Below are 24,391 nucleotides of genomic sequence, written 5' to 3'. Positions count from 1 at the left end.
ATGATGGTGCAAGCCTATAATCTCTGCGCTGGGAAGGCTGAGACAGAGTCCGAGCTGCATGGCAAGGCCCTGTACCGTCGCAGTCAGGCTTTGGGTTCAATCTTTGGCGCTCCACTTCCTCGGAAAGCCTTAGCGCTCCAGCGTTCCTTAGCGCTCCAGCGCTCGGACCTCTCGCAGCCCGCCCACCTGTTCCCGCGCACAACCTCTGCCCCGCCCCCAGGCGTACGCGCATCCGGGCCAGGGAGCACCTCCTCCTGTCGGTCTCCGCCCCTCTCACTCCGAGAGGCGGGGCCGAGCGCCTGCGCAGCCGCTGCGTCTGAGGGGTGGGGTCCGTCGCAGCTCGCGGCGCTCCTTCGCTCTCGCGAGAGTCCGGCGCGCGTTCTCGTGGTCGCCCCCTCCTCTCCTCAGGCCTCCAGGCTCTGGCTGCAGCGTCAGCGGCCCCTTCGCTTCACTCCGGGCGACCTCGGTGCCCCTCCCCCGTCCTGTTCTGCTGGACCGCCTCCCCTGACCTCTCCGGCGCCGCCCTAGGCTGTGGCCGCAGCCCCGGGCTCGCGTCGGCTCCGCCCGCTCGCGGCCCGCCCCCTATGGGCCCCGGCTAGAGGCGCCGCCGCCACCGGCCCGCGGAGCCCCGATGCTGGCCCGGAGGAAGCCGGTGCTGCCGGCGCTCACCATCAACCCCGCCGTCGCCGAGGGCCCTTCCCCCACCAGCGAGGGCTCCTCCGAGTGAGTGGCGGGCGCGCGCGACCCTCGGAAACAGGGGCCGGGATCTCGGGGGGGCGGGGCCGGAGCGGCGAGGTCGGGACGGCGGGGTTCCTTGGGAGAAGGGAGGCGAAGGGGTCCCTGCAGGGAGAGATGGGTGAGGTCCCTGAGAAGCGAGATCGGGGTGATGGTATCCCTGGAAGGAAAAATCGGGGTGCTGGCGGTATCTGCAGAGAGAGATCAGAAAGTCGTCCCCGAACAAGGAAGTGAAGGGTCTCTGGGAGGATAGGATAGGATGAGGGGGTCTCCCAGACCCAGGGTAGGATGCTACGGGAAGGAGACAGGCTGTGAGGGCCCTGAGTAGGTGCAGAAGATGAGGTGACGGTGGGGGGGTCCTTGAATGTTGGGGTGGAGGTGGGAGGGGTTCTGGGCTTAGGGGAGGTAATGGTGGGGTCTCTGAAATACAGTTCCTGAGGGGAAGAATAGGAGGTTTTATGAATGATGTTGATCGAGATTGGACGGGGCATCCCCTGGGAAGAGAGAATGAGGTGAGGGGTAGCTGAATAATGATTCCTGTAGGAAAAGATAGGCCAAGGGACCCCTGAATAACAAAAGGGAGAGAGGTGGTTCCTGAAGAGTAAAATTAGGGTGGGGGACTCTCTGAGAACAGGGGATCAGTGACAGGCTGAGAGGTCAGTAGCAAAATGGAAATGGTAGGCAGGTATGAGTGGACAGGACCGGGTCAGGTTTCCTGATTAAGGAGCTCAGGATGAAGGGAGATCCCAGCAAGGAAAAGATGGGGTGAGGGGTCCCCAGTGGAAATGGGTAAGGGTAACACCTGTAGGGAAAAGATGAGCAAGAAGCATCCTTCATAGTGAAATCATAGTAAGCAGGGGTCTTTGAGGCCTGGGGGGCTGGCTCACACCCCAGTGACATCTAACCCTGTGCTTGACACCAGCCAGTGTGTTTGTGGTATGTACCCGTGCGAATATGTTTGGTGATCTTAACTACTCAGCATAGGTGAGGTAGGGACTCTCGGTGCATGTGTTGTGAGTAAACAACGTCACAACCAGACGTAGGGCCGTGTCCAGCAGGTGTGATGTCCCATGCCTGCAGTCACAGCACAGGGGGAGGCTGAAGCAAGAGAATCATAAGCTTAGATGAAGCCTGGGCAACTTAAAGAGACTGCATCTCAACAGAAATGTGGGGGGTGTCAGCTCCGGCCTGTAATCCCAGCATTGCCGATTAACCAGCTGGCTGCAGACCCATCCTTGATGTCACTTCAGAGCTGCTTCATCAGCCTGGCAGTGAATAATGCACTCAGTCATATATTCATTTCTCCGTCCCCCACTTGCACCTCTCAGTATCTTGGCATTGCAACATCCTGGTCTTTGTTGAACAGGTATGTCATGGGCACTCACTCAGGCTCCTGGCCCTGGCTCAGGGGTTTCCTGGTATGCAACCCTGGGCAAGTTGCTTAGTCCCTGCACACCTGCTCCCCGTGTCTGGGCTGTGAGTCCATAAGACCTGCCTCCCCAGGTGACAGAACATAGCAAGGTGTCCCCCACCTGGGAAGACATTGCATCACCAGCTGTGACATCACCAGGCAGCTGGTTACATTTGCTCTGGTCTGTGTGCCCCTGGCCTCACAACTCTTTAAAGGAGTTTGAAGACTGGAAGCGTCCTATCGGAACACCTTTTCTGCTGGCATTGCCTCAAGGACGTCAAACTGGTGACTGGGACCCCTGGAGGCACCAGTTCTCCTATAGAGACCTAAATTTAGGTCTGCTGCTGTGTTCTCTGTAGCCTGACTGCAGGCAGCCCTTCTTTAACACAGCCAAGTTCAACAGGCAGGGAAGCATGCAGTGTTAATTCTGAATTTCAGACATAATACCGAATACCAAAAAATTAAAACAAGCATTAATGCTTTTATATCAGTTAACCATTAAAATTTATTTGTTTGCCTCAGTGGAGGCAAAATCCAGAGCCTTTGTATTGAGTTACATACCAATACTTTATTTATTTATTTTTATTTTTGCCATCTCCCCGGCCTACCACCCCTTTTTTAAAATCCATCTTAGATTTTTTATTTTGGTACTGGGAATTGAACTCAGGACCTTGGGCTTGCCGGTCAAGCACTTGTGCCACTGAGCTATATCCCCACCCAAGCCCTTTTTTTATTTCAAAATAGAGTCTCACTAGGTTGCCTAGGCTGGGCTCAGCCTTGTGATCATCCTGCCTCAGCCATCCAGACTGTTGGGATAGACGGACATGCACAAGCTCGCCTGGCTCTGGTTTGGTTCGGGCCTTGTGCGTATGTTGTGCTACACATACCTTTACCAGTAGTGTGTGATGATGTGGCTGGAGTGTGCTTGTTGTACTTAATGCTTCAAAATCACCTCCAGTCTACGTTCTTCCCCCCTCAGTCTTCCCACCAGTGCCCATCTTCACATGTGCACAGATAGTGCAATTTCTGTCTTCTACACTCATCTCTGGTTCTTTGCTCTGAAGCCACTCCAAACACTTGTTCCTCATCCTAGGTATAGACAGGCCACAAGTTCGAGTCCAGCATAGACAACTTAGCAATTTAGGCCCTACCTCAGAATAAAAAGTAAAAAGGTAAGTGGTAGAGTGCTTTCTTGCTAGCTGATAAGTACAGGAATGAAATCCCTGCCCTTTCTGCATCTTCCCGGGAGCTGGCACGTGGCCACTGTGTGGACTTACAGGCCCCTGCTAATGCTGGCCATGGGCTCTTTGCAGGGCGAACCTGGTAGACCTGCAAAAGAAGCTGGAAGAACTGGAACTAGATGAGCAACAGAAGAAGCGGCTCGAGGCATTCCTCACCCAGAAAGCCAAGGTCGGCGAGCTCAAGGATGATGACTTTGAACGGATCTCAGAGCTGGGAGCCGGCAATGGTGGCGTGGTCACCAAGGTCCAGCACAGACCATCGGGCCTTATCATGGCCCGGAAGGTGAGCAGAAGCATGTACAGGGCCACAGGCCACCCAGTTCCATGCTCTGTGCTTGGTGTATGGTGGAAACAGGTCCTGGGAAACAGGAAAGAGATCCAAGAGGTGTCCAGCTGGCTGCCTCCAAGGACTCTTGGTTCCCAGGAAGAGCCATTTCCAGCTGCTCAGTTATGGTTCTCCAGAGAAACAGGCTCAGTAGATTGTGCCTGGAGGGGATGGAACCTAAGGCCTCAGCAGGCAGCCACACTCACCATGAACCACACAACCAGCCTGAGAAAGGTGAAAGGAATTGGCTTACAAGATCGAGGGATCAGGCCAGCGAGATAGCTCAGGGGACTAAGCGCCTGCTTAGGCAAGCATAGGGACTGGAGTTTTAGCCCCCGTAGGCAGGCTCCACCTCTGGGGCACACTGAGCCAGCCACCAAGACCACGTATGGTAGCACACGCCTGTAATCCCAGCACTGGAGAGGCTAAACACAGGATGATCACTTTGAATCTGAGCTGTATAGTGATTTTGGATTTTCTTTTTCTTTAGTGGTACCAGGGATCGAACTCAGGATCTTGTGCTTGCTAGGCAAGCTCTTATTCCACTGAGCTATCCCTGGCACTATGTATAGTGACACCCTGAACCAAATACATTAAAAATAAAATATCATAGGGTATAGTGGTTGTGCACTGTAGCTTGGACCATGCCAGTAGCTTGGACGCTCAAAGAATAGCTGTGTTTCTGCTGGAGTCCCAAGGCCTTAGTCTTTTTTGGTGACCTTCACCTGATTAGATGAGGCCCACCCCATTACAGAGTCACTTGTGTTACCTAGCGTGTACTGATTTAAGTGTTCATCACATCTGAAGAGACTTTTCTGTCAGGCATATTGGTGCACACTTCTTATCCCAGCACTCTGGGGGCGCTGAGTCAGGAGGATTGCAAGTTCAAGCCCAGCTTGGGCAACTTAGCAGTTTGAGACCCTGGCTTTAAATATAAGATGGTCATAGCTCAGTGCAAAGGCCCTGGGTCCAATCATTAGTACCAAGAATGCCAATACAAAAGACCTTCCTAGGACTATCTAGATCTCTAGAGTGCAGTTGAGCCAAAGCCAGGGCCCCATGGCCTGGTCCATGACAGTCACCTCTCTGTGCCCCCCACATACTCTGGGGCTACTCACCCATCTGCCCACCCACACTGGTTCTGGGCCAGCTTCAAGAGAGGCAGGGTGTTGAGACAAAGAACATGTGACCTGTTGGGACCAGCAGCTCCCAAACATAACTGGAAGGACCTTGCCTTGACCAGAGGCCCAGCTCCAGGGTAATCACCAGACCGCAGCCCTTCATCCTGCAGTCCCTGCCTACTCAGTGGGCTGCATGGGCATCCATGTTCCAGGGACTCCATCCCGCGCTCCATGGGTCTCTGGGGATTTAGCTCTGCATATGTTTCTCCCAGAGCACTGCCCACTGCACCCCAAAATCCACAGCCAGCCCACTGTGCACTTTCTGTCTGTGTCTCTGCACAGGCAGCCTTTGCCAAGCCCTAGGAGTGTTGGGCCTGCCTCACCTGGCGCCCTCATCTGGCGTCAGCAGGGACCCTGAGTACAGTACAGCTGGAATGCACACATCAGGCCCGCGTAGATCATCAAGGGATCTCTGAGTGGTCCCTGCTGTGCCGCACGATGGGCAGCATCCCCCATGCAGTAGTGTAGAGGAAAGACAGGGATGCAGGACCCAGAACCCTAAATGTAGAGTGACACAGGAGTGGGGGAGTGCAGACCCACCATGCCCAATGTCCTCGGTCCTGGTTTGCAGGGATCATCCTGACCCATGTGACTTGCCTGGAGGTTACCAAGCCCACCAGATCTACAAGGCCTGAGAAAACTGCACTCTCGTATTTTGCTTATCTATAAGTGTTTCTGCTCCCTGTTGTGGCCTTCAGTCCCTTCCTGTGCTCTCTTGTGAGCCAGAGGAGCAAAGTGCTAGGTCAATTGATGCAGGAAAGACTAGCGACGACCTCAGTTGTCTGTTTGCCGTTGAGCTTCTCCCAGTCTCTTTGTCCCACCAGAGACCTGGTTTTTGGGCTGTGTGCCACATTCTTAACACTTCTCTGCCCAGTTCTAGAATGGCAGTCACATGGCATGTTCAGGGCCACTGACAACTGCCCCCCTCGTGCCAAGGACGTCATGGCTCATGCTGGCCCCTCACATTTTCTCGTTGCAATCCAGATCATAACTAGGCATAGCCGCTCATGCCTGTTATCCCAGCACTCTAGGAGGTTGAGGCAGGAGGATTGCAGGTTCAAATCTAACCTGGGCAACTTTGTGGCTTAGAAAGGGAGACCTGGCTCAAAATATTAAGGGTGGAGGATATACCTCAGCGTGAAGGCACTGAGTTCAATCTCCGGTATGGGGGGAACAATCCAGTTCCACTGTATGGGTCAGAAACCCAAGGCCCAGGTGGGTCAGGGTCTGGACTAGGCACAGAATCTTACAGGACACCCTTGACTGCGGACCTTGACACAGGGGCACTTGTCAGTGTTGAATGCCCAGAATCTGTTGCACCAAAGTTCCCAGCCTATCTCCCGGCTTCCTCCCCTGGGCCTGTAGAACAGTCCCCAGATTCTGCCACTGTGTCTGTTGTGAACAAGCAACAGCTTGGAGGAAGGTAGAGGCTTCCCCTCCTAGAGGGGCTCCTGTACAGTCCCTGGTTGCTGCCACTTGCCATTTTTGGCAGCTAACTCTGAATGCTGCAAATAGGATCTAGGTTGTTGGGGCTGGCCAGATAGCTCAGCAGACTCAAGCCCCTGCTTAGGCAGGTGCACCGTGCCAGCCCCGCCCCTGGGCACACTGGGAGATGGGGCATGGTGGTGTGCACCTGTAATCCCGGCACTTGGGAGGCCGAAAACAGGAGAATCACTATAAGTCCGGTCTACGTAGTGAGATCCTGGAGACCCAATACTAAATACGAAAAAAAATAAAAGGATCCAGGTTGTGCTTCTGTTGTCCAAATCCCAGCTCCCAAGGTGCGGGTCTTACCTGTGATTTCAGATCAGGCTGTAATCATGATCATGCCAAACCTGGCCCAGGTGGGGGCGTGGTGTCTGCCCTACTCTTGAGTTTGCTGTGACTGGGAAAGTACTTTTCCTTCTTTTCAGAGTTTGTACCTGGCAGGGCCAGGCTGCAGCATTATTGGAAGCAACTGGAGATTTTTTTTTTTAATTTATGTATTTGGCATAAGGTCTCACTACGCAGCTGGGACTCATAGTGATCCTCCTGTTTTCAGCCTCCCCAGTGCTGGGATTACAGGCATGTGCCACCATGCCTGGTCTCGTGGCCAGCTCAGCGCACCCTAGGGTAGGGCCAGCACAGCATGTGGTGCCAGGGATCAGACCCCAGTCCCTGTGCCTGCCCAAGCAGGCGCTTAGTCCCCTGAGCTATCTTGCCCTGAATTTGTGTTTGGTTGGTCTCACTCTTTAGCTCAGAGGTGGGGCCAGCGCAGCATGCAGTGCCAGGGTTAGAACCCAGGCAGGCGCTGGGACCAGTGGGCTATCTCTGCAGCCTCTGAGATTATATATAATTGTATTGTATTGTATTGTATTGTATTGTATTGTATTGTATTGTATTGTATTGTATTGTATTTTTTTAAGTAGCAGGGATTGAATTCAAGGTCTTTGCACTAAGCTGCCTTATCAGCCCTTTTTAATATTGAGACAGGCTCTTGCTAAGTTACTCAATTGTCCAGGCTAGGCTCAAACTTGAGGTCCTCCTGCCTCAGCCTCCCATCGTGCTGGAATGACAGGCCTGCACCACCACGCCTGGCTCTGGCTTTCTCACTGATGGCTTCTGGCCCTGTCATGAGCTCACTGTACGGACAAGATCAGGCACATTCAGGGTGGTATGGCGGTGAGGTCACTCTACAAACCCCAGCTATCCTGGGAATGTCCAGGCTGAGCTCAGGTGCAGCTGCTTATATAAACCCCACTTGCCCACAGCTTCTGCACCTGGCAGCAGCCAGGAAGAGCCTGCCTCCATGGCCCTACTCCTGTTCAGGACTCCAGGGCCCCAGGGGATTTAGGGCATGCAGCTGCCTTCTCTTCCTGTAAAGCCTGCCATGCTTTTGGTGTCCTCCCACTGTTTAGCCTCTGGCTTCTCTCACATTCTTGTCAGAGCTGCCTGTCCCGGTAGCAGCCCCTGGTCAGATAGGCCATGAGGCCCTTAAGACGTGGTCAGCCCCATTAAGGCATGTGGATGAGCAGAGCACACCCAAGATCTGCAGACCTGGTGTGAAGAAGAATCTTGATGCTTTTACATTGATCTCACGTCTGAACTGTAGTTCTAAAGTGGGACGTGTGGGCCGGGTAGATGGCTCAGTGGAATAAGCACTTCCCTGGCAAGCACAAGGGCCTGAGTTCAATCCCTAGTTCCACCAAATAAATACATAAATAAAATAAAGTGGAATGTGGCCTGGTGCAGTGTGCACTCATGTAATCCTGGCACTTGGGAGACTGAGGCAAGAGGGTCACTGCATCTTAGGACTACAGAGTGATTCCAGAAGGCTGTGCTGGAAAATAAACACCAGCAACAACAAGAGGTCAGGGCTGGGCTGGGCTGGGCCATTTAGAGAGTCCCTGTCTCAAGAAATAAATGGTTGGGGCCGGGGAGACAGCTCAGTAGAGCATAAGGGCCTGAGTTCAATTCCCGGTTCCTCAAAAAAAAAAAAAAAAAAAAAAGAGAGAGAGAGAGAAATAAATGGTTAAGATGGCCAGATGTCAGCAAGTGCCCATAATCCCAGCTCTCAGGGAGGCTGAAGCAGGAGGACTGCAAATAGGTTCTAGCCCAGTGTGGGCATTTTGGCAGCATACAGCGATCTTGTCTCAAAATACAAAGAACTTGCCAGGAGTTGTAGCACATGCTTGTAATCCCAGCACTTGGGAGGCTGAGACAGGAAAATTGTGAATTTGAGACCAGCCTGGACAACATGGTGAGTGCAAAACTGGTGTGAATTACAGAGCAAGACCCTGTATCACAAAAGCAAAAGACAAAGGGCCGGAGGTGAACTTATTCAAAAGGAAAGAGTTACAGAGTTGAAGAGAAGGATAGGAGAGGGAGCAGAGGAAAGAGATTTATCTATGTATGTAAGCAGGATGGTTTGGACAACTGTACTGTGCGTTTCTGCTTGTCTGTGGAAAGCAGCAGTTAATGCTTTAATTTGTTTCATCCCCTTTTTTCAAGTATTCTCCTTTTTGTCTTTTTAATTTCTTATACATTTGTTTTTTATTTCATCTTCCAATTTTACATGAAAGTATCTGGTAATATGAATAACTGGAAGACAACACTATGTATTACAACAGATACTATAAAATTTATATTACTTTGTTAAATAAAAATGTGTATCACTTTAATTTTTTCTGTCTTAATTCTAATTTTTACTCCTCTTAAATAATAAAAAATATTTAAAAAGTAAAAAAAAAAGGGCTGGAGATACAGCTCAGTGCAAAGGCCTTGGGTTCCACCCTCAACACTTCCAAAAATAAAAACAAAAACAGTAATTATTTGATGTATTGGATTCAACAAATACAGATATAGTATTCCATACTTAGGGCCAGGAGTTTTTCTACTTTAGGGTTTGGTTTGGTTTTTGAGTCAGGCTTTCACTGTAGTTCAGGCTGGCCTTGAACTCACTGTGTAGAGCAGGCTGGGCTTGAACTCAAGGTGATCTTCTGGTCTCAGTCTTCTAACCTGAAAGCTACGATTACAGGTGTGGACCACCACAATGGCTTTTTTTCCTTTTTTTTAATCACAGTAGCTCCTTGGTGGTTTATAATTAAATACTGGGCTTGCCCTGTATCTCCTTGGACAGCAGTGCCCTGAACCATCCACACTGCCTCGCCTCCCAGCTGGCCTTGCCCAGCCCCCAGGCCTGTGGAGTAGACTCCGGGGTTCTTTTGAGTATTGAGCTTGTGAATAGGAACTGCGAAGATCTGACTGGGGGACGGGGTCCCAGCACACTCCGCACGCCATGTTGCAGCCCCTTGGCCTCTCTGCCCTCAACATCCACATCGCCCCTTCATGCACTAGGCCCTCCAACAGGCAGCTCTTTGTCCCTCATCTTGGCATTTTGGTAACTCCTGAAGGTGATGTCCTTGAAAGGGTGGCCCAGGGTCGCCTTCCTGCTGCTGTTCCAACACCGTGCGGATCTGGGGCCTAATGTGTTGGACCCATTTTACTCTCAAGCGCGTGCCCCGTGATTGTTCTCTCAGACCTGACTCTGCAAGTGTCAGTTGATGAAAGCAGTGACAGCCCCCCACTGGCATGTCTGAGGTTCCCCTGACACAGGTCCTTCCCACAGTGGCGTGGTTCTTCCTTCCTTGGGCTTGGCGCCTGGTGGTTGCTCCTGGAGTTTTTATACTGTCTTTGCTGAATCTCCAGAGAATCCTTTGGCTTCTTGCATTTGGAAAAGTGATGAGTTTGATGGCAATTCTCTATCCACATGGACTCCAGTGGAGGCAAGGTTAGACGTCGCCAGCCCCCTCCAAGGCCTGGGGCTGCCTCCGTGTGGAGGAAGGGAGGCCCAGGCTCCCGGGGAGCGTGCTCATCTGGGGCAGTGGGACCTTAGTTTCCTCCTAGCTGTGACAGCATAATTGAAATGTAACTCACAGACTGCTCAGTGTGATTTTTCGAAGTATATAGCTCTTGGGGTCTGGTTTTGTCTCACTATGAGGGATTGGACCCAGGGCCCGCTCACTGAGCTGCTTCCCTGAGTCTTTATTGTGGGACAAGATTTATTAAGTTCCTGTGTTTCCCAGGCAGGCTTCAAACATGTAGCCCTCCCCCTTGGCTGCAGACGCTGGGATTGCAGGAGTGCCCTATCACGTCTAGCTCTAGAGCTTTGCTCTTTTAGGGTACTTACCATGCATCTATGACTGCAATCAATTTTTTTTTTTTTTTTTTTTTTTTTTTTGTCCTCAGGCCCCACTGAGGACAGGGCTGGTGCAGCGTGTGGTGCCAGGGACCAAACCATGGTCCCCTGTGCCTACCTAGGCTTGCCTAAACAGGCGCTTTAGACCGCTGAGCTATCTCACAGGCCCTGCAATCAATTTTAGAACATTCCCAGCAAAAGGAAGCCGTTTGCCTCTGTGAACAGTCACCCTGTTCCCCTTGGCTCCTGCCACTGCAAGTGCACTTCTACTTCCTGTCTCTGGATGTACCTGTCCTGTCTGTGTCCTGTGTCTGGCATGCCCAGGTTCTGTCCATGCTGTGGCCAGTATCACACCCTCACTCCCTTTTCCTAGTCAAGTGATACTGCAGTGTGTGGATGGACCTTGCTGGCTGTTGGAATATGGATTGTCCCATCTTGGCTGTCATGGAGGATGGCATTGTGGGCCTTGATGGCAGGGGTTCTGTTGGTCACACCTAGAAGTGGTCTTGACCGCAGCTAGGTCGGTCCTGACTGCTTTGGTGAAGCAGGGCCCAGGACCAAGGCCTACCCACCCTACCCTCCCTGAGTAGCTGGCCCCCCTGCCGTTGCAGCTCATCCACCTGGAAATCAAGCCAGCCATCCGCAACCAGATCATCCGGGAGCTGCAAGTGCTGCACGAGTGTAATTCGCCCTACATTGTGGGCTTCTATGGAGCCTTCTACAGCGATGGGGAGATCAGCATCTGCATGGAGCACATGGTGAGTGAGCCAGGGCGGGGCCTAGGCAGGTGGGGTGGGGCCTGGGCAGGTGGGGCCCCAGGGCCTGTGCAGGTTAGAGCCCTGCAGCCTGCAGACCAGGCCCCACCCCTCCCTGGCTCAGAACTCAGGAAAACTGTTCTGAGGTCACAGTCTGCTCTTCCCTCCAAGGGAAGAAAGTAGCTCCGGAGCCTTGGATGGAGGTGTAGGCACCTGTTTGTCTGCACAGTGTGCCCCTTGTTGGCTGTCAGGCCCCAAACTGGGTGGGATCAAGCCCATCAAAAGCAGAAGTGGTTGGTGGCTGCTGCCGGGAGGAAGTGCCGCTCCCCTACACGTGTGAACCACTGTGTCAGGTAGCAGCCGAGCCGCTGCTTCCCTTGCAAAACCAGGATGCGGCAGCTGTCATGTCCGCTGGGGTCAGGTTGCTGTTCCAACACACAGGCCCTGGTGACAGTTTTGGAAGGAAGGCAGGAAGTGAGTTTGAGCAAGAGGCCTCGCTTAGCCGTGAGATCCTAACCCTAAGCCTGGAGGTGGGGTATCCTCGCATAGCCCCGGAGTCCCAGAGGGCCAAAGGAGAAGGAAGGAGAAAAGGTTCTCAGGCCTGCTCCCTGAGACGTCCTGCTTCTCTGCAGAAGAGGGAACCTCAAATCCTGCCCCCCACCTTGTGTGTGGGTGAACGTCACTGCCAGTGTAGGGCCAGAGACCATGTGGAAAGTGTGGACGTGGAAGGACACGCTCAGGCCAGGTGCAGTGCTGCGTGCCATGCATCCTGACATTCTGGGAGGCCAGGCAGGAAAGCTACAAGCCCAAGGCCAGCCTCTAATGTGGTCCTGTCTTAAACTAAATGAAGAAGGCTGGGGGGATGGCGCTCAGCTTGCCCCACATGCCCCAGGCTCTGGCTTCCATCCCCAGACCTGGATGATAGGATTTAAGATTATTCAAAACCAAAAACAGAGGCTGTTGAACTTGAAGCATGGGCCAAGGTACCCTGAGGGTTGGTGGGTGGGACCAGGCCAGTCTGGAGGAGCAATGGGTTCCTCTCAACCTCCTCAGTTCAGGCCTTTTCCTCACCCAGGTCATGTCTGACTGACTTCAGTGCTGAGGTTTTGGTGTTGGATATGTTTTTCATCATTTGTCACCCACGGGCCACCTCTAGAAGGAGACTCTGGTGTTTGAGTGGTGGTAGGGGAGCTGGGGCTTGGCCCAGCCCCATCCTGTGAGTGCATTGCCAGGCTCCAGGGCTTCCTGTGTGAGCTGAAGTTGGTGTCAGTGCCCATCAGGCTGTGGCCAGGGTCCTCGGGTGACACCCACACCCAGTGCTGACACTCATCCTCCTGCAGCCCCCATTTCCCCCTGTGGTGTTGTCAGCCCATCTCTGCTCCATCTTTCCCATCATTTGCCACCTACGTGGTTAGCACCTGCCTCGGTCCCTTTTCTGTTATTGGGATGGAAGATCACAGGTGGCTGGCTTACTTACCCTGGAGTAGGCGTCACGTGGCTCCCAGTTCAATAGGCTGAGAGGCCAGAAGCCTGGCAGGGCATCTGCCTAGCTTCTAGGGGGACTTCAAGCCTTGACTTGACGTAGAGCGGTGGGAGGTAAGGGCCAGGCTCCCGCGCAAGTGAGGGCATAGGGTGTCCCTTCTCTGTATCCACCTATTCTGCTGTCTCTCCCACCTCCCCTCCACACCGCTGCGTGAGGGACCAACTTCCAGTAGAGTTTTGTCTTGTTTTGTTTTCGTTTTTTTGAGACAGGGTCTCACTATGTAGCCTAGGCTGGCCTCAAGCTGAAGGCATCCTGCTGTTTCAGCCTCCAAATGTTGGGATTACAGCTCTTGGTGACTGGAGTGCAGGAACAGCAGGGCTGTGTAGCACCACACCCAGCTACACTGTCCTTTTATTATTATTTTTTTTTTTATTTTATTTTTTCATGGAACCGGGGATCGAACTCAGGCCCTTGCGCTTGCCAGGGAAGCGCTTATTCCACTGAGCCATCTCCCCGGCCCTAACACTGTCCTTGATTTAAGAGGAGGTTCCACTTCTGTCCCAGTAAACCTTGTGTGTACATAGTCTCATTTCTAGTCTCTGGAGTCCAACTGTAGGAGCAAGAAAAAGCTCCTCTAAAGGCCTTCACGTTAAAGTAATATATAAGCTTAATATTTATAATGATAGTTATAGATTGATAAAATTAATCACAATACAATGTTACATACACCCGGGCTGGGCTCAAAGTCATGATCCTCCTACCTAGTCTCCCCTGCTGGGATGACAGGTGTGCCACCTTGCCCAGTAGCTAGCTGCATTGCTTTTAAACTTGTGGGAGCATTGTCCTAGCAGGAGTGTCTACCAGAACAGAAATGCTCCCCTCATGGCCAGGAAGCAAGAGGGGCAGAAAAGGAGGTGGGGAGCCAGCCCTTAGCACGGAGGCTTGGGGATACCCGTAGTCTAAACTCCTAGCATTATGGCCAGCGGGGACTTGGTGCAGGAAGTCACCCTCCTTCACCAGCATTTCTTGGTGACTGGAGCTCAGGAGTAGCAGGGCTGGCCGGGTCCCTCTGGCCTCACCTGATACTGGAAAAGCTCTGGCTGATCCCTGCAGGCAGTGGGATAACAGGACATGCAGGTGACCAGCCACATGCTGAGCACACAGGCCCCACATGGTGTTTCTCTGGTCCCTGGAGGAAGTGCTCCCTTGTGTGCAGTCATGGAAAGTTGGCCTCTGGTAGGGAGGCCCTGGCAAGAGGACATGGTTAGCACCTGCTGTGCAATGAGACCAGCCCATGTGCTGAGAACATCCCCAAGTACAATACTGAGCATATAGGGCAAGCGGGGATAATGCAAGCTCACTCTGACGTGAACCTGTTGGTTTGATTTGTTTGTTTGTTTTGTTTTGGTGGGGTTTTTTTGGAGGGGGGCAGAAATTGAATTCACAGGCTCGTACTTTCCAGGCAGGTGCTCTGCTACTGAGCTATATCCCTGCTCTAGCCTGTTTGTGTATTTGCCCAGCGCTATCTATCTGTCTATCTATCTATCTATTTTGCAGCACCAGGGATAGAACTCAGGACCTTGCACTTGCTAGCCAGGTGCTTATGCACTGAGCTATCTCCCTGGCCCTTGTCTTGTCTCTTGCTGAATGTGGTAGTACATGCTTATAATCCCAGACTTTTGGGAAGCTGAGGCAGGAGGATAACCCAGAGTTTACAGCCAGCCTGGACAACTTACTGACTCATTGAGACCCTGTCTCAAAATAAATGTAAGAGAGACAGAAAGGAAAAGAGTTGGAGATGTAGCTCAGTGCACAGGTTTTGGGTTCACCCCATAGATCAATGAAAGAGACAAGACAGAGGAATTGAACTGATGTGTTGTCTGCTGAGTGGCAGTACAGTTTGAAGAGCATTTGAAACACACAGAGCAAAGTGCCTGGTTGCACAGTGGGATTTGGGGTCACAGAGCCCTGGTTGCCAAATCTCTTTTAACGCCACATCCTGCCCATGACTCAGACAGACCACTCGCCCTGCTGCAGTCAGGGCGTTTTAGCTGTAGGCCATGGTCTCCACAGGTCAGCCTGGCCCCACGGCGCACTGGGCCTGGTCCGGGCCATTTGTGGCTTGCACAGCTGCAGGAGCCCGTGGCGTGGGGTGGAGGAGGCCCTGAGCCCCTCCGGAGAGGCCCGCCCGAGTTACCTCCCAGTACTTGTGTGTCCTTGGTTTCCTCTTGCAGCTGATGTTTGTTGCAACTCTGCAGACAGTTAAAAACGAGAGGTGTACTAGACAACAGAGGTTACAGTTTTAAAACAAAACCAAACTAAGATTTTTTTTTTAATTTACTCTGAAGTTGTTTGAAGCCAAGAGCAAGCTGGTGTTGATGTGGTGCTTACCAGTCATCCCAGCCCTCAGGAGGCTGAGGCAGGAGGATCAGAGTTAAGACTGGCCAGGACTACCTAGCAAGAGCCTGCTTAAGAAAAAAAAAAAAAAAAAAAAAGCAAAAGCTTGGCTGGGGAGATAGCTCAGTAGAATAAGCATTTGCCTGGCAAGCTCAAGGTCCTAAGTTCAATCCCCAGTACCGCAAAAAAAAATTTAAAAAAAAAAAAAAGCTTCAGTGCCATCCTGGCCTTCTTATCTCTTGTCAGAAAATACAAAAACAACCAGCCAACCGAAGGCAGTAACCCAGGCTGAGGCAGGAGAATGAAGAGTTCAAGCTCAGCCTGGACAAATTAGTAACTTAGCAAGACTCTGTCTCAAGAGAAGAAAAAAGGGCCAGGCCAGTAGCTCAGTGCCAAGGCCCTGGGTTCCGTCCACAGTCTGGACACAGCCCTGCCTGCTCACCCGGCCCAACCGGCTCCCCAGAGTCTGGTTGGCTTGGTTCCTCCCTAGCTCCGCAGTCTGGGCCACACCCGCCACCCATTTGCCCATGTGACTGTCACCTTCCTCCTGGAGCTGTTTGGTGGGGTCAGCTGTGGACTCCAGGAGCCTCAGAGCCTACTTGGACAGAGAAAAGCCACAGGCCCCTCTCTTGCGTTATGTCCCTGGAAGGCAGGCTGCTGTAGGTCCTACAGAAGTGTGCTGGGGACAGTTCCTGCTCTCCAACTTCACTTTCTGGCTTCTAGGTTCCCGTCTGTCAAGCCCAGAGGTGGCAGGCATCTGGCGCACGCCCTAAGACAGCCATGTCACCTTGTGTCCTAGGGCTGGCCCTGCAGCAGGCAACTCACAGCTTTGGTCCCCAAGTTGGCTGCCAGCCAGCCCATGCCAGACATAGTGGACTTCATGCCACGGCCCAAGTGGTGAGGGCACCAGCCAGGTCGTGATCTGTGGGTGCCCTGCAGGATACAGGCCCAGCCACCAGTGGGCATATGGGAAATGGGGGTTTGGTGCCCTGTGCCCTGTACCCTGTCCTGATCTTCCTGGGTGTCCCTTCTGCAGGGCCCCTGGGCATCAGGCTCAAGTCTTCTCATCTGGATGGGATTGGGGCATTGGGGGGATGGGAAAGAACACTAAATGTGGCCTTCGTCCAGCTTGCCTCCCAGCCAGGCAACCCCAAAGCCAGTTTCCAGGGATTGGAACCTGGGCCAAAAAGCTGAGTCTTGGCTCAGGCTCTCCTGTTGCCGCCACTCAGCCTCTGAGCCTGGAAGCCCCTCTTGCCTGCCCAGAATCCACAGGTCCATGTGGGTGCCCTGGCCTATTCCTTCTCTGTGTCCTCATGTGGCCTTTGCAAGGGGCATGGAGGTGACCCTGTCCTACCCTGTGTTGTCTGGGGTGGAATGGCCATCTTCAGCCCAAGTCAGGGCAGCACCTTATTCTGTACCTGCCGCCTACCTGCCCTCTGGGGACGCTTTCTGCTTGTCCCTCCCTACTCCTATCACAGTGGCATCTCGTCTCTGTGCCTCCCAGGATGGTGGCTCCCTGGACCAGGTGCTGAAAGAAGCCAAACGGATTCCTGAGGAAATCCTGGGGAAAGTCAGCATCGCGGTGAGTCTCCCGGGCTTGATGTGTGCAGCGGGCCCCAGCCTCTACTCCAGGCCCGCCATCTGCTCCCTGCCCAAATTTACAGGCTTCTTTGCCTTCTTTTGTGTTGTTTTCCTTGTGGGCATTGAATGCAGGGCCTTCAGACTGAACCTTTTTTATTTATTGCTTGATTGAGACAAGGTCTCATTAAGGTCCTCAGGCCAGGCTCAAACTTGTGATCCTCCTGCTTCAGCCTCTCAAAGTGGTGGAATGACATGTGTGTCACCATGCCTAGCTTTCAGCCCCTCCTTTATGCATGCCTGCCGTGGGGTTGTATGAGGACTGGGCAGCTTGTGTGCGCACAGGCAGAGTGGCCTGACACTTGGCCTGTGTCTTAGCTAGTTTAGCACAACCTGAACTGTTCCCTCAGCCCGGCCCAGTCACAGTGGCGGGGTGAGGGGGAGCCCCATTTCACTGTCCATCACCCTGTTCTTGGCCCACAGGTGCTCCGGGGCCTGGCGTACCTCCGGGAGAAGCACCAGATCATGCACCGAGGTAAGGGGGCCCCACCAAGCTCTGCCTGGTAGCCGAGAGTGCTGCACAGGCAGCCTTGAACTCCTCTTGCCTGTCCCCAGATGTGAAACCCTCCAACATCCTGGTCAACTCCCGCGGAGAGATCAAGCTCTGTGACTTCGGGGTGAGCGGGCAGCTCATCGACTCCATGGCCAACTCCTTCGTGGGAACTCGGTCCTACATGTCTGTGAGTCCCACACCCACAGCTGCCTTCCTAGACACCGTCTGCCGCTCCTGCCAGGCTTCCTCCGTGTGGCTCCACTTACCCACCCGGCTTGCATCTGTGTCAGCTGCATTGGGGGCAGGAGGTTGCCATCCACCCAGTGCTCATTTATGAGCTGAGATCTAGGACCCTCAGTGTTCTGGGAAATATTGGGGTACTGGGGCCCTGCAGGTGGCTCACAAGAGCAGGTGCTGTGTGGCTACAGAAAGGGGGCAACGTTGGCCTTGCCTGGGACGGAATGGGTGGAGTATTTATTTGACTGGAGCTGGAATCGAGGACCTTTTCACTGAGCTACACCCCCAGCCCTTTTTATTTTGTGTGTTGAGGCAGGGTCCTGCTAAATCACGAAATTGCTCAGACTTGTGATCCTCCTGCCTCAGTCTCCCAGAGTGCTGAGGTTATGAGTGTGCACCGCCAGCCAGGCTCTGCACGGGCTTCCAAAGAGCCACTTGAGCACTGGCCTGCAACTGCATCCCACAGCCATGTCCAGAAGTGCTATGGCTGGGGGATGTGGCCTTGCTGCTACCATCTTTTCAGTGTGTAGCCATGGAAAGAGGGTGACCCAACCTGGGGTGGGACCAGCCCTGATGGCTGCAGCTGCCAGCCCTCCCCAAGCCCATGTCCCCTCTCTCCCGACAGCCAGAGCGGCTGCAGGGAACACACTACTCGGTGCAGTCGGACATCTGGAGCATGGGCCTGTCCCTGGTGGAGTTGTCCATCGGCAGGTACCCCATCCCCCCGCCTGATGCCAAGGAGCTGGAGGCCATCTTTGGCCGGCCAGTGCTCGACAGCACAGAAGGACAGCCCCAGAGCATCTCACCGCGGCCCCGGCCCCCTGGACGCCCCATCAGCGGTAGGCCCGGGACATCCGGTTAGTTGGGACGGGCGGGCAATGACCCTGCAGACAGGCACACCGTGCAGGATGGACGGATGGCAGCTGCTTTTCCAGCCCTGCTCAGTGCCCGCCACCTGTCCCCCGCAGGACCACAGCAGTTGAATCAGCAGTCCTTAGACTGGTCAGGGTTTTCTAAGGACAGAGCTGGAAGCAGTGAGGGTTCAGACCTGGTGTGGCCAGGGTGGCCACACCTGTTGTGACCAGCTGGAGGAATCTGGACTGTGCTTCCTGCCCCGCCTGCCAGCTGACCGGCTGGCTTTTCCAGCAGTTAGTATGAAAATGGTTAAAAAGCAGCTGGGGGGGGGGGTGGAGGAAGCAGCTGGGATGCAGCTCAGCACTTACTGGCAAGTGGGAGGCCCTGGGTTCCATCCCTAGCACCACAACAGAAGCAAAGGTGAACCAGACATAGTGGTGCACGCCTGCAGTCCCAGCACTGGGGAGGCTGAGGCAGGAGGATCGCTGAGAATTGGAGGCCAGTCTGGGCTGCATAGTGAGACCTTGTCTCAAAAACAAAAGAAGGAAAACATTCAAACATACAGGACAGTACAAAAAAAATGCCCACTGAGCACTCCCACTGCCATCTTCGGTGCACATGTGGCTGTGTCAGGCCCACCTTCTGGGGGCCCTGCACGACACATTTACTCAGAATGACCTTGGGGGCTGCTGGAGTGGGAGAAGGGGGAGGGGGCTTGAGAGCTCAACCAGGAAGTGAACATCCCTCCCTCAAAGCAGCAGCCTCAGTGGGGGTCCCGTCAGCAGGGGTGCTCGTGCCCCTTCACTATGGAGGGGCTTCTCTGGCTGGAACAACTCCTGGGAGACTCTGAGATTTTCTTTATTCTTATTTTGGTTCCAGTACTCGAGATTGAACCCAAGGGCTTTGCACAGTGACATCCCCAGCCCTTTTCATTTTTGTTTTTTAGTTGCCTCCTTCAATCTTGTAATATTTCTGCCTCAGCCTCCTAGAGTGCTAGAGTTAGAGGCATGTGCCACTGTGCCCAGACCAAGGTGGGCACAGACCAAGGTTGTTATTCTTAAAGCCGCAGTGGCTTTGACAGTAGGGGCCTGTTTCTCTCTGGTCCTGAGCTGAGAACAGACCCTTCAAGTGTTTCGCCTTCCCCCTGGGGGACAGGCCTCAGCCTCATATCCGCAGTGGCCTCATCGCCCCCCTTCCCCAGATAGAGAGCCTGACACTGGGGGGGCAGCTGGGCCACCCTGCATGCAGCACCTCCCCTGGCCTACCTGCCTGAGTCAGGATGGGAAGGAGGTGAAGTCCAGCTGCCAAACCCTGACCTGGCCAGCTGGGTCTTGGACAAGGGTCAGCCACCCCCTGACAGCCTCCCGTTCCAAGTGACATCTGGGGCTTGCACGGTCACCAGCAGCAACTCCATGCAAGGTCACACTGCTGTCCTTGCTCATAGCCAGCCCCCTCCCCCGCCCAGCCTGATGCACCGCAGCTCAGGGATGACTTTGGAACCACCCAGAAGCAGCGCTGGGCCAGGCGTGTGGCTTCTCAAAAACAGTTCATGCTCATTTTGGCTTTCTTTTTTTTCAGTGCTGGGGATTAACCCAGGGCCTTTGCACTGAGCTACATTGCCAATCTTTTTATTTTTTTTTTATTTGAGACAAGGTTTCTCAAAGTTTCTAAGTTGTCTGGTCTGGCCTCAAACACAGCCCTCCTGCCTCGGCCTCCAGCAATGCTGGGAAGACAGGGACCACCACACCTGGCTTTTTTGTTTGGTTGGTGACTTATGAGAGGTTCACAGAGATGTCACTTGGGAATGAACCAGTCCCTAGAGAACAGGCTAGGAGACTGTCATTGGGACAAGGAATGGCAGCACCCAACACACTCAGACCTCCATGGAAGGTAGGGCTGTCATCTGTCCACCTTACTCCCTTTTCTGTCCCCTGCTGTGCAGGTCATGGGATGGACAGCCGGCCTGCCATGGCCATCTTTGAGCTGCTAGACTACATCGTGAATGAGGTGTGTACCCAGCATTTGATCTTGAGGTCCTCCTGCCTCAGCTTCCCAGAGTGTTGAGCTGGCAGGCTCCCAAGGGATGTGTTAAAATAATGGGGAGCCCAGATTTCTCACCACAGTTGTCTCCCAGGGAGATGTGTGGGTGGCCAAGCACTGGATGTGGGCTTCAGGCCACACCCCAAGTTTTGCACCCACCAGCACTTGGTCTGAGTGTGTCCAGCTCCCGAGTAACCCCTTCTGCAGAAGGGCCTCAGATGCCCGCACCCCTACCCCAGTCTCAGCGAAGGAGGTGCAAAGAGCCCTTGTTCTGTGGATGCCTCCCACTCACCTTCGGAACCACTGCAGGCATGGCCGGCTGTCAGCCTGCACAGACAGCGCATGGTGAAGAGGGGCCGCAGCCTGAGCCGGCTATCCCCCCTGCTGCTGCCCCTCCCCGGGAGCCAGGACAGCTTGGGGCTTGGCTGTGGTTGGGTGGAGGTGGCAACAGACAAGGGTGGAGTGGCCCTGGTGACACACGTCTTTTGTGCCTGGCAGTGATGCCCAGGCTCAGCAAGTGCATCCTCCTGAGGAGGTCGGCACCTCCACCCCTCGCATTAGGGCTGGACCTGCTCCACAGCAGTCCCTGAGAGGCGACCCCCACGCTGGGCCGTGTGACCGCGCAGTCCAGCATCATCTACTGCCCCGGGAGATGATAGCACTAGATTTGAAGCCCTAGGGATTGTCCCCTGCACAAGGTGGCCAGGGGTGGGACAGGTGCCCAGGCCCACATAGCTAACCACCCAATGCTTTCCCCACAGCCACCACCCAAGCTGCCCAGTGGTGTGTTCAGCCTGGACTTCCAGGAGTTTGTAAATAAATGGTAAGGTGCAGTGCCACTGTGACCAGGATGGGCCACACCAGCCACCCCCTCAGACGGTGCCCCTTGGGTCACGATCCCAGTTGGTCCCTGCCAGGTCCTGTGGGACACCCAAGCCTACCAAATGTGAACTGGATTTCAGATGCTGGGTGAGCCTGAGGCCCCGGCCCAGGTCTTAATCCCTGCTTATAATGCCTGTAGTCCCAGCAGTGCCCAACCAGCAGACTCGGATAGCCTGCTACCCTCAAAAGGTACATGGGACCTGTGGTGGGGCCTTGCGCAGGGCCGTGGTGGGGGCCTGCTTCCCTGGCCGCCCTGCATTCCAGTGAACAGCACCCATCAGACTCCTGGTGCAGGCTTTCTGTGACTGTTCTGTAGTGGAGTAGATGTCCCGATTTCTGTGCAAGCTTTTTTCCCTTTTTTTGTACAGTATTTGGGGTTGAACCCAGGGCCTGTGCACAGAGCTACGTGCCAGCCCTTTTATGTTTTAAGACAAGGTCTCATTAAGCATCCCAGGCAGGGCCTGAATTTGCAGTCCTCGCCTCAGCCTCCCAGGCTGGGGTCATGGGCGTGTGCCCACACAGCAGGGGTGGGTCCGAGGAGCCTTTGGCCGTGGGCTGCTTTGAGCTGTAGAGCTGCTGCAAGCTCTGCTTTTTTTTAAAGGATAAAATTCCATTTTGATGCTGGACTACAGACATGGATTTTATTAGCATTTGGGCTGCAGTGCTGGTGACAGGCAGCAGGGTGTCCTGCCTTCTCTTTTCCTCTCCTCTCTCAGACCCTCTAGGCCCTTCCCAGGACACCAAGGGACCCATTGCTGTCCAGGCAGGGGCGGATGGCAGAGCCCAGTGGTCCCAGTCCAGGCCTCCTGATGGCCCTGGCACTGGACAGCATGGCACCCTGACCATCCTTCTTGTTCCCACCCCCAGCCTCATTAAGAATCCAGCAGAGCGCGCAGATCTGAAGATGCTCATGGTAAGAGAACTCGGGGAGCCAGGCCTGCAGCCACCTGGGGAGGCCCCACTCCATTGCCATCAGTGGGAGGAGCTCAGAGCTGGGCCTTGGGGCTGTGAGGGACAGCTCGAGGCCCTAGGCAGCCCCACTGCCTGGGCCTTGATGCTCTGGGTCTGTCCTCTGCTCCTGCCCCCCCCCCATGCCTTGGAGCATGCGTGCTCTCCTTAACTCCCACCCTCCCAGCATTCTGGGATGCAAAGGCAAGAGGATCCTAAGTGGAAGCACAGCCCTGAAGCTTAGCAGCTTTTTTCTTTTCTTTTCTTTTTTTTTTTTTTGGTGGAACCAGGGATTGAACTCAGATCCTTGCGTTTGCCAGTCAAGCACTTATCCTACTGAGCCATCTCCCCGGCCCTTAGCAGCTTTTTGAGATCTTATCAAAATTTAAAAGAATTTACAGAAGAGCTGGGATGTAGCTCAGTACAAAAGCCCTGGGTTCAATCCCCAGTACTATCATAAAATACTATTAAAAAGGAAAATAGCAGGGGCCGGGGAGATGCCTCAGTGGAATAAGCGCTTCCCTGGCAAGTGCAAGGGCTGAGTTCAATCCCCGGTTCCGCCAAAAAAAAATAGTTGGGCGTGGTGGCACACACCTGTAATCCCAGCACTTGGGAGGCTGAGGCAGAAGGCCTGTTGCAAGTTTGGGACCAGCCCAAGCTCTACAAAGTGAGTTCAAGGCCAACCTGAACTGCACAGTGAGACCCTGTCTCAAAAAACCAAAAAAAAGCCACCATAAAAACAAACTGTAGACAGAAGACACTAGTCCTAAGACAGCCAAAAATGGCTAATGACTGTTGGGAAGTGGCATTTTGAACAAGCGAGCCACACCCTTGGGGCCCCGCCCCGCGGCCAGCAGGCCCTGTGGTCGGACCACATGACCACATGCAGCTCCCCCAGCCCAGGCTGCACCACAGGCCCTTTGCACAGCCCACCCTCCTTGCTCCCTGTGGCTCCTCTCCTGGCCCAAGTCACCCTTCCCCTGTTTACAGGGACAGTTCTGTGGCCAAGTCCTGTTGGCCCTTTGCTGTGGTCCAAACAGATGGTCTAGACCAGAGCTCAGGTGGGAAGGAGTCTGTAGAAAGGCCTGTGATCAGTTACCCATCCCATGACTGATGCAGCCCTGGCTCGGCTACGCTGTAGAGATGCAGATGGGTAGAGGAGGTGAGCGAAGTGTGGAACCAGTTGGGGCGCTTTGGTTGGTTGCGGGGACAGGACCCAGGCCCTCCACACTGGGCTCCGTCCCACTGTTACTTTTCATTTGGAGTCAGGGTCTCGATAAATTGCAAGGCTGGGCTCAAACCTGCAGTCTTCCTGGCTCAGCCTCTTGGACTCCTAGGATGACAGGTAAGCCAGCACAACTGGCTTTAACCAGCTTCTTCAGAATTATCCTCTGGTTGAAGACAAACTAGGACCTGCTCCTCCTGAGACCAGATGAGCTGGTGGCAGGTGGCTGCTGTATTGTACTATTTTTTTTTTTTTGCGGAACCAGGGATTGAACTCAGGCCATTGTGCTTGCCAGGGAAGCACTTATTCCACTGAGCCACCTCCCGGGCCCCTATGTTGTACCATTCTGATGGGGTGTGCCTGCCTGTGTAGTCTGGGGTGGCCATCATACCTGGGGGACTCCTGACATAGTGTCAGAGAAGCCAGAGACGATGCTGAACGCCTGCAGCGCCTGGCGCCCTCACCGTCTGTCTGGTGGCTCCTCCTAGCCTCGTCATCCCCTCAGCACCACCTCCCTCCCTTCCTGCCTCCCCCTGCAGAACCACACCTTCATCAAGCGCTCTGAGGTGGAAGAGGTGGACTTCGCCGGCTGGCTGTGCAGGACCCTGCGCCTCAACCAGCCCAGCACGCCGACACGTACCGCCGTGTGACAGTGCCCATCTTGTTCCACCAGCCACTTCTGCCCATGTGGGCTGCACTGTGGCCCAGCCACGACAGGCCTGCGCTTCTCACTCTCCGCCCCAGGAGTCTTGGTGTCTGTGTCCCCAGGGGAGGGGTGACAAGCACCTGCTGTCATCGGGACCCTGCTTCCTTAGGCCTAAACACAACGAAACAAAATGAGAAGAAACTGCACCTGATGCCCACTGTT

At 54.1% G+C, this 24,391-nt stretch overlaps 1 protein-coding gene across 1 annotated transcript; it reads left to right on the top strand.

Annotated features, from left to right (window-relative positions):
* Positions 1 to 377: 377 nt before the first annotated feature.
* Positions 378 to 24,391, top strand: Map2k2 (mitogen-activated protein kinase kinase 2). The gene is made up of 11 exons (XM_004632743.2): positions 378 to 723; positions 3,460 to 3,670; positions 11,182 to 11,328; positions 16,710 to 16,787; positions 17,267 to 17,318; positions 17,399 to 17,523; positions 18,199 to 18,412; positions 20,371 to 20,435; positions 21,230 to 21,291; positions 22,218 to 22,263; positions 24,063 to 24,391. The coding sequence occupies exons 1-11, from the start codon at positions 632 to 634 to the stop codon at positions 24,171 to 24,173; spliced, it is 1,203 nt and encodes a 400-aa protein (XP_004632800.1). The 5' UTR covers positions 378 to 631; the 3' UTR covers positions 24,174 to 24,391.

Source organism: Octodon degus, unplaced genomic scaffold (genome assembly GCF_000260255.1).
Source record: "Octodon degus isolate 3935 unplaced genomic scaffold, OctDeg1.0 scaffold00050, whole genome shotgun sequence".
Classification (NCBI taxonomy): Eukaryota; Metazoa; Chordata; class Mammalia; order Rodentia; family Octodontidae; genus Octodon; species Octodon degus.
This window is presented reverse-complemented; position numbering and strand designations above follow the sequence as displayed.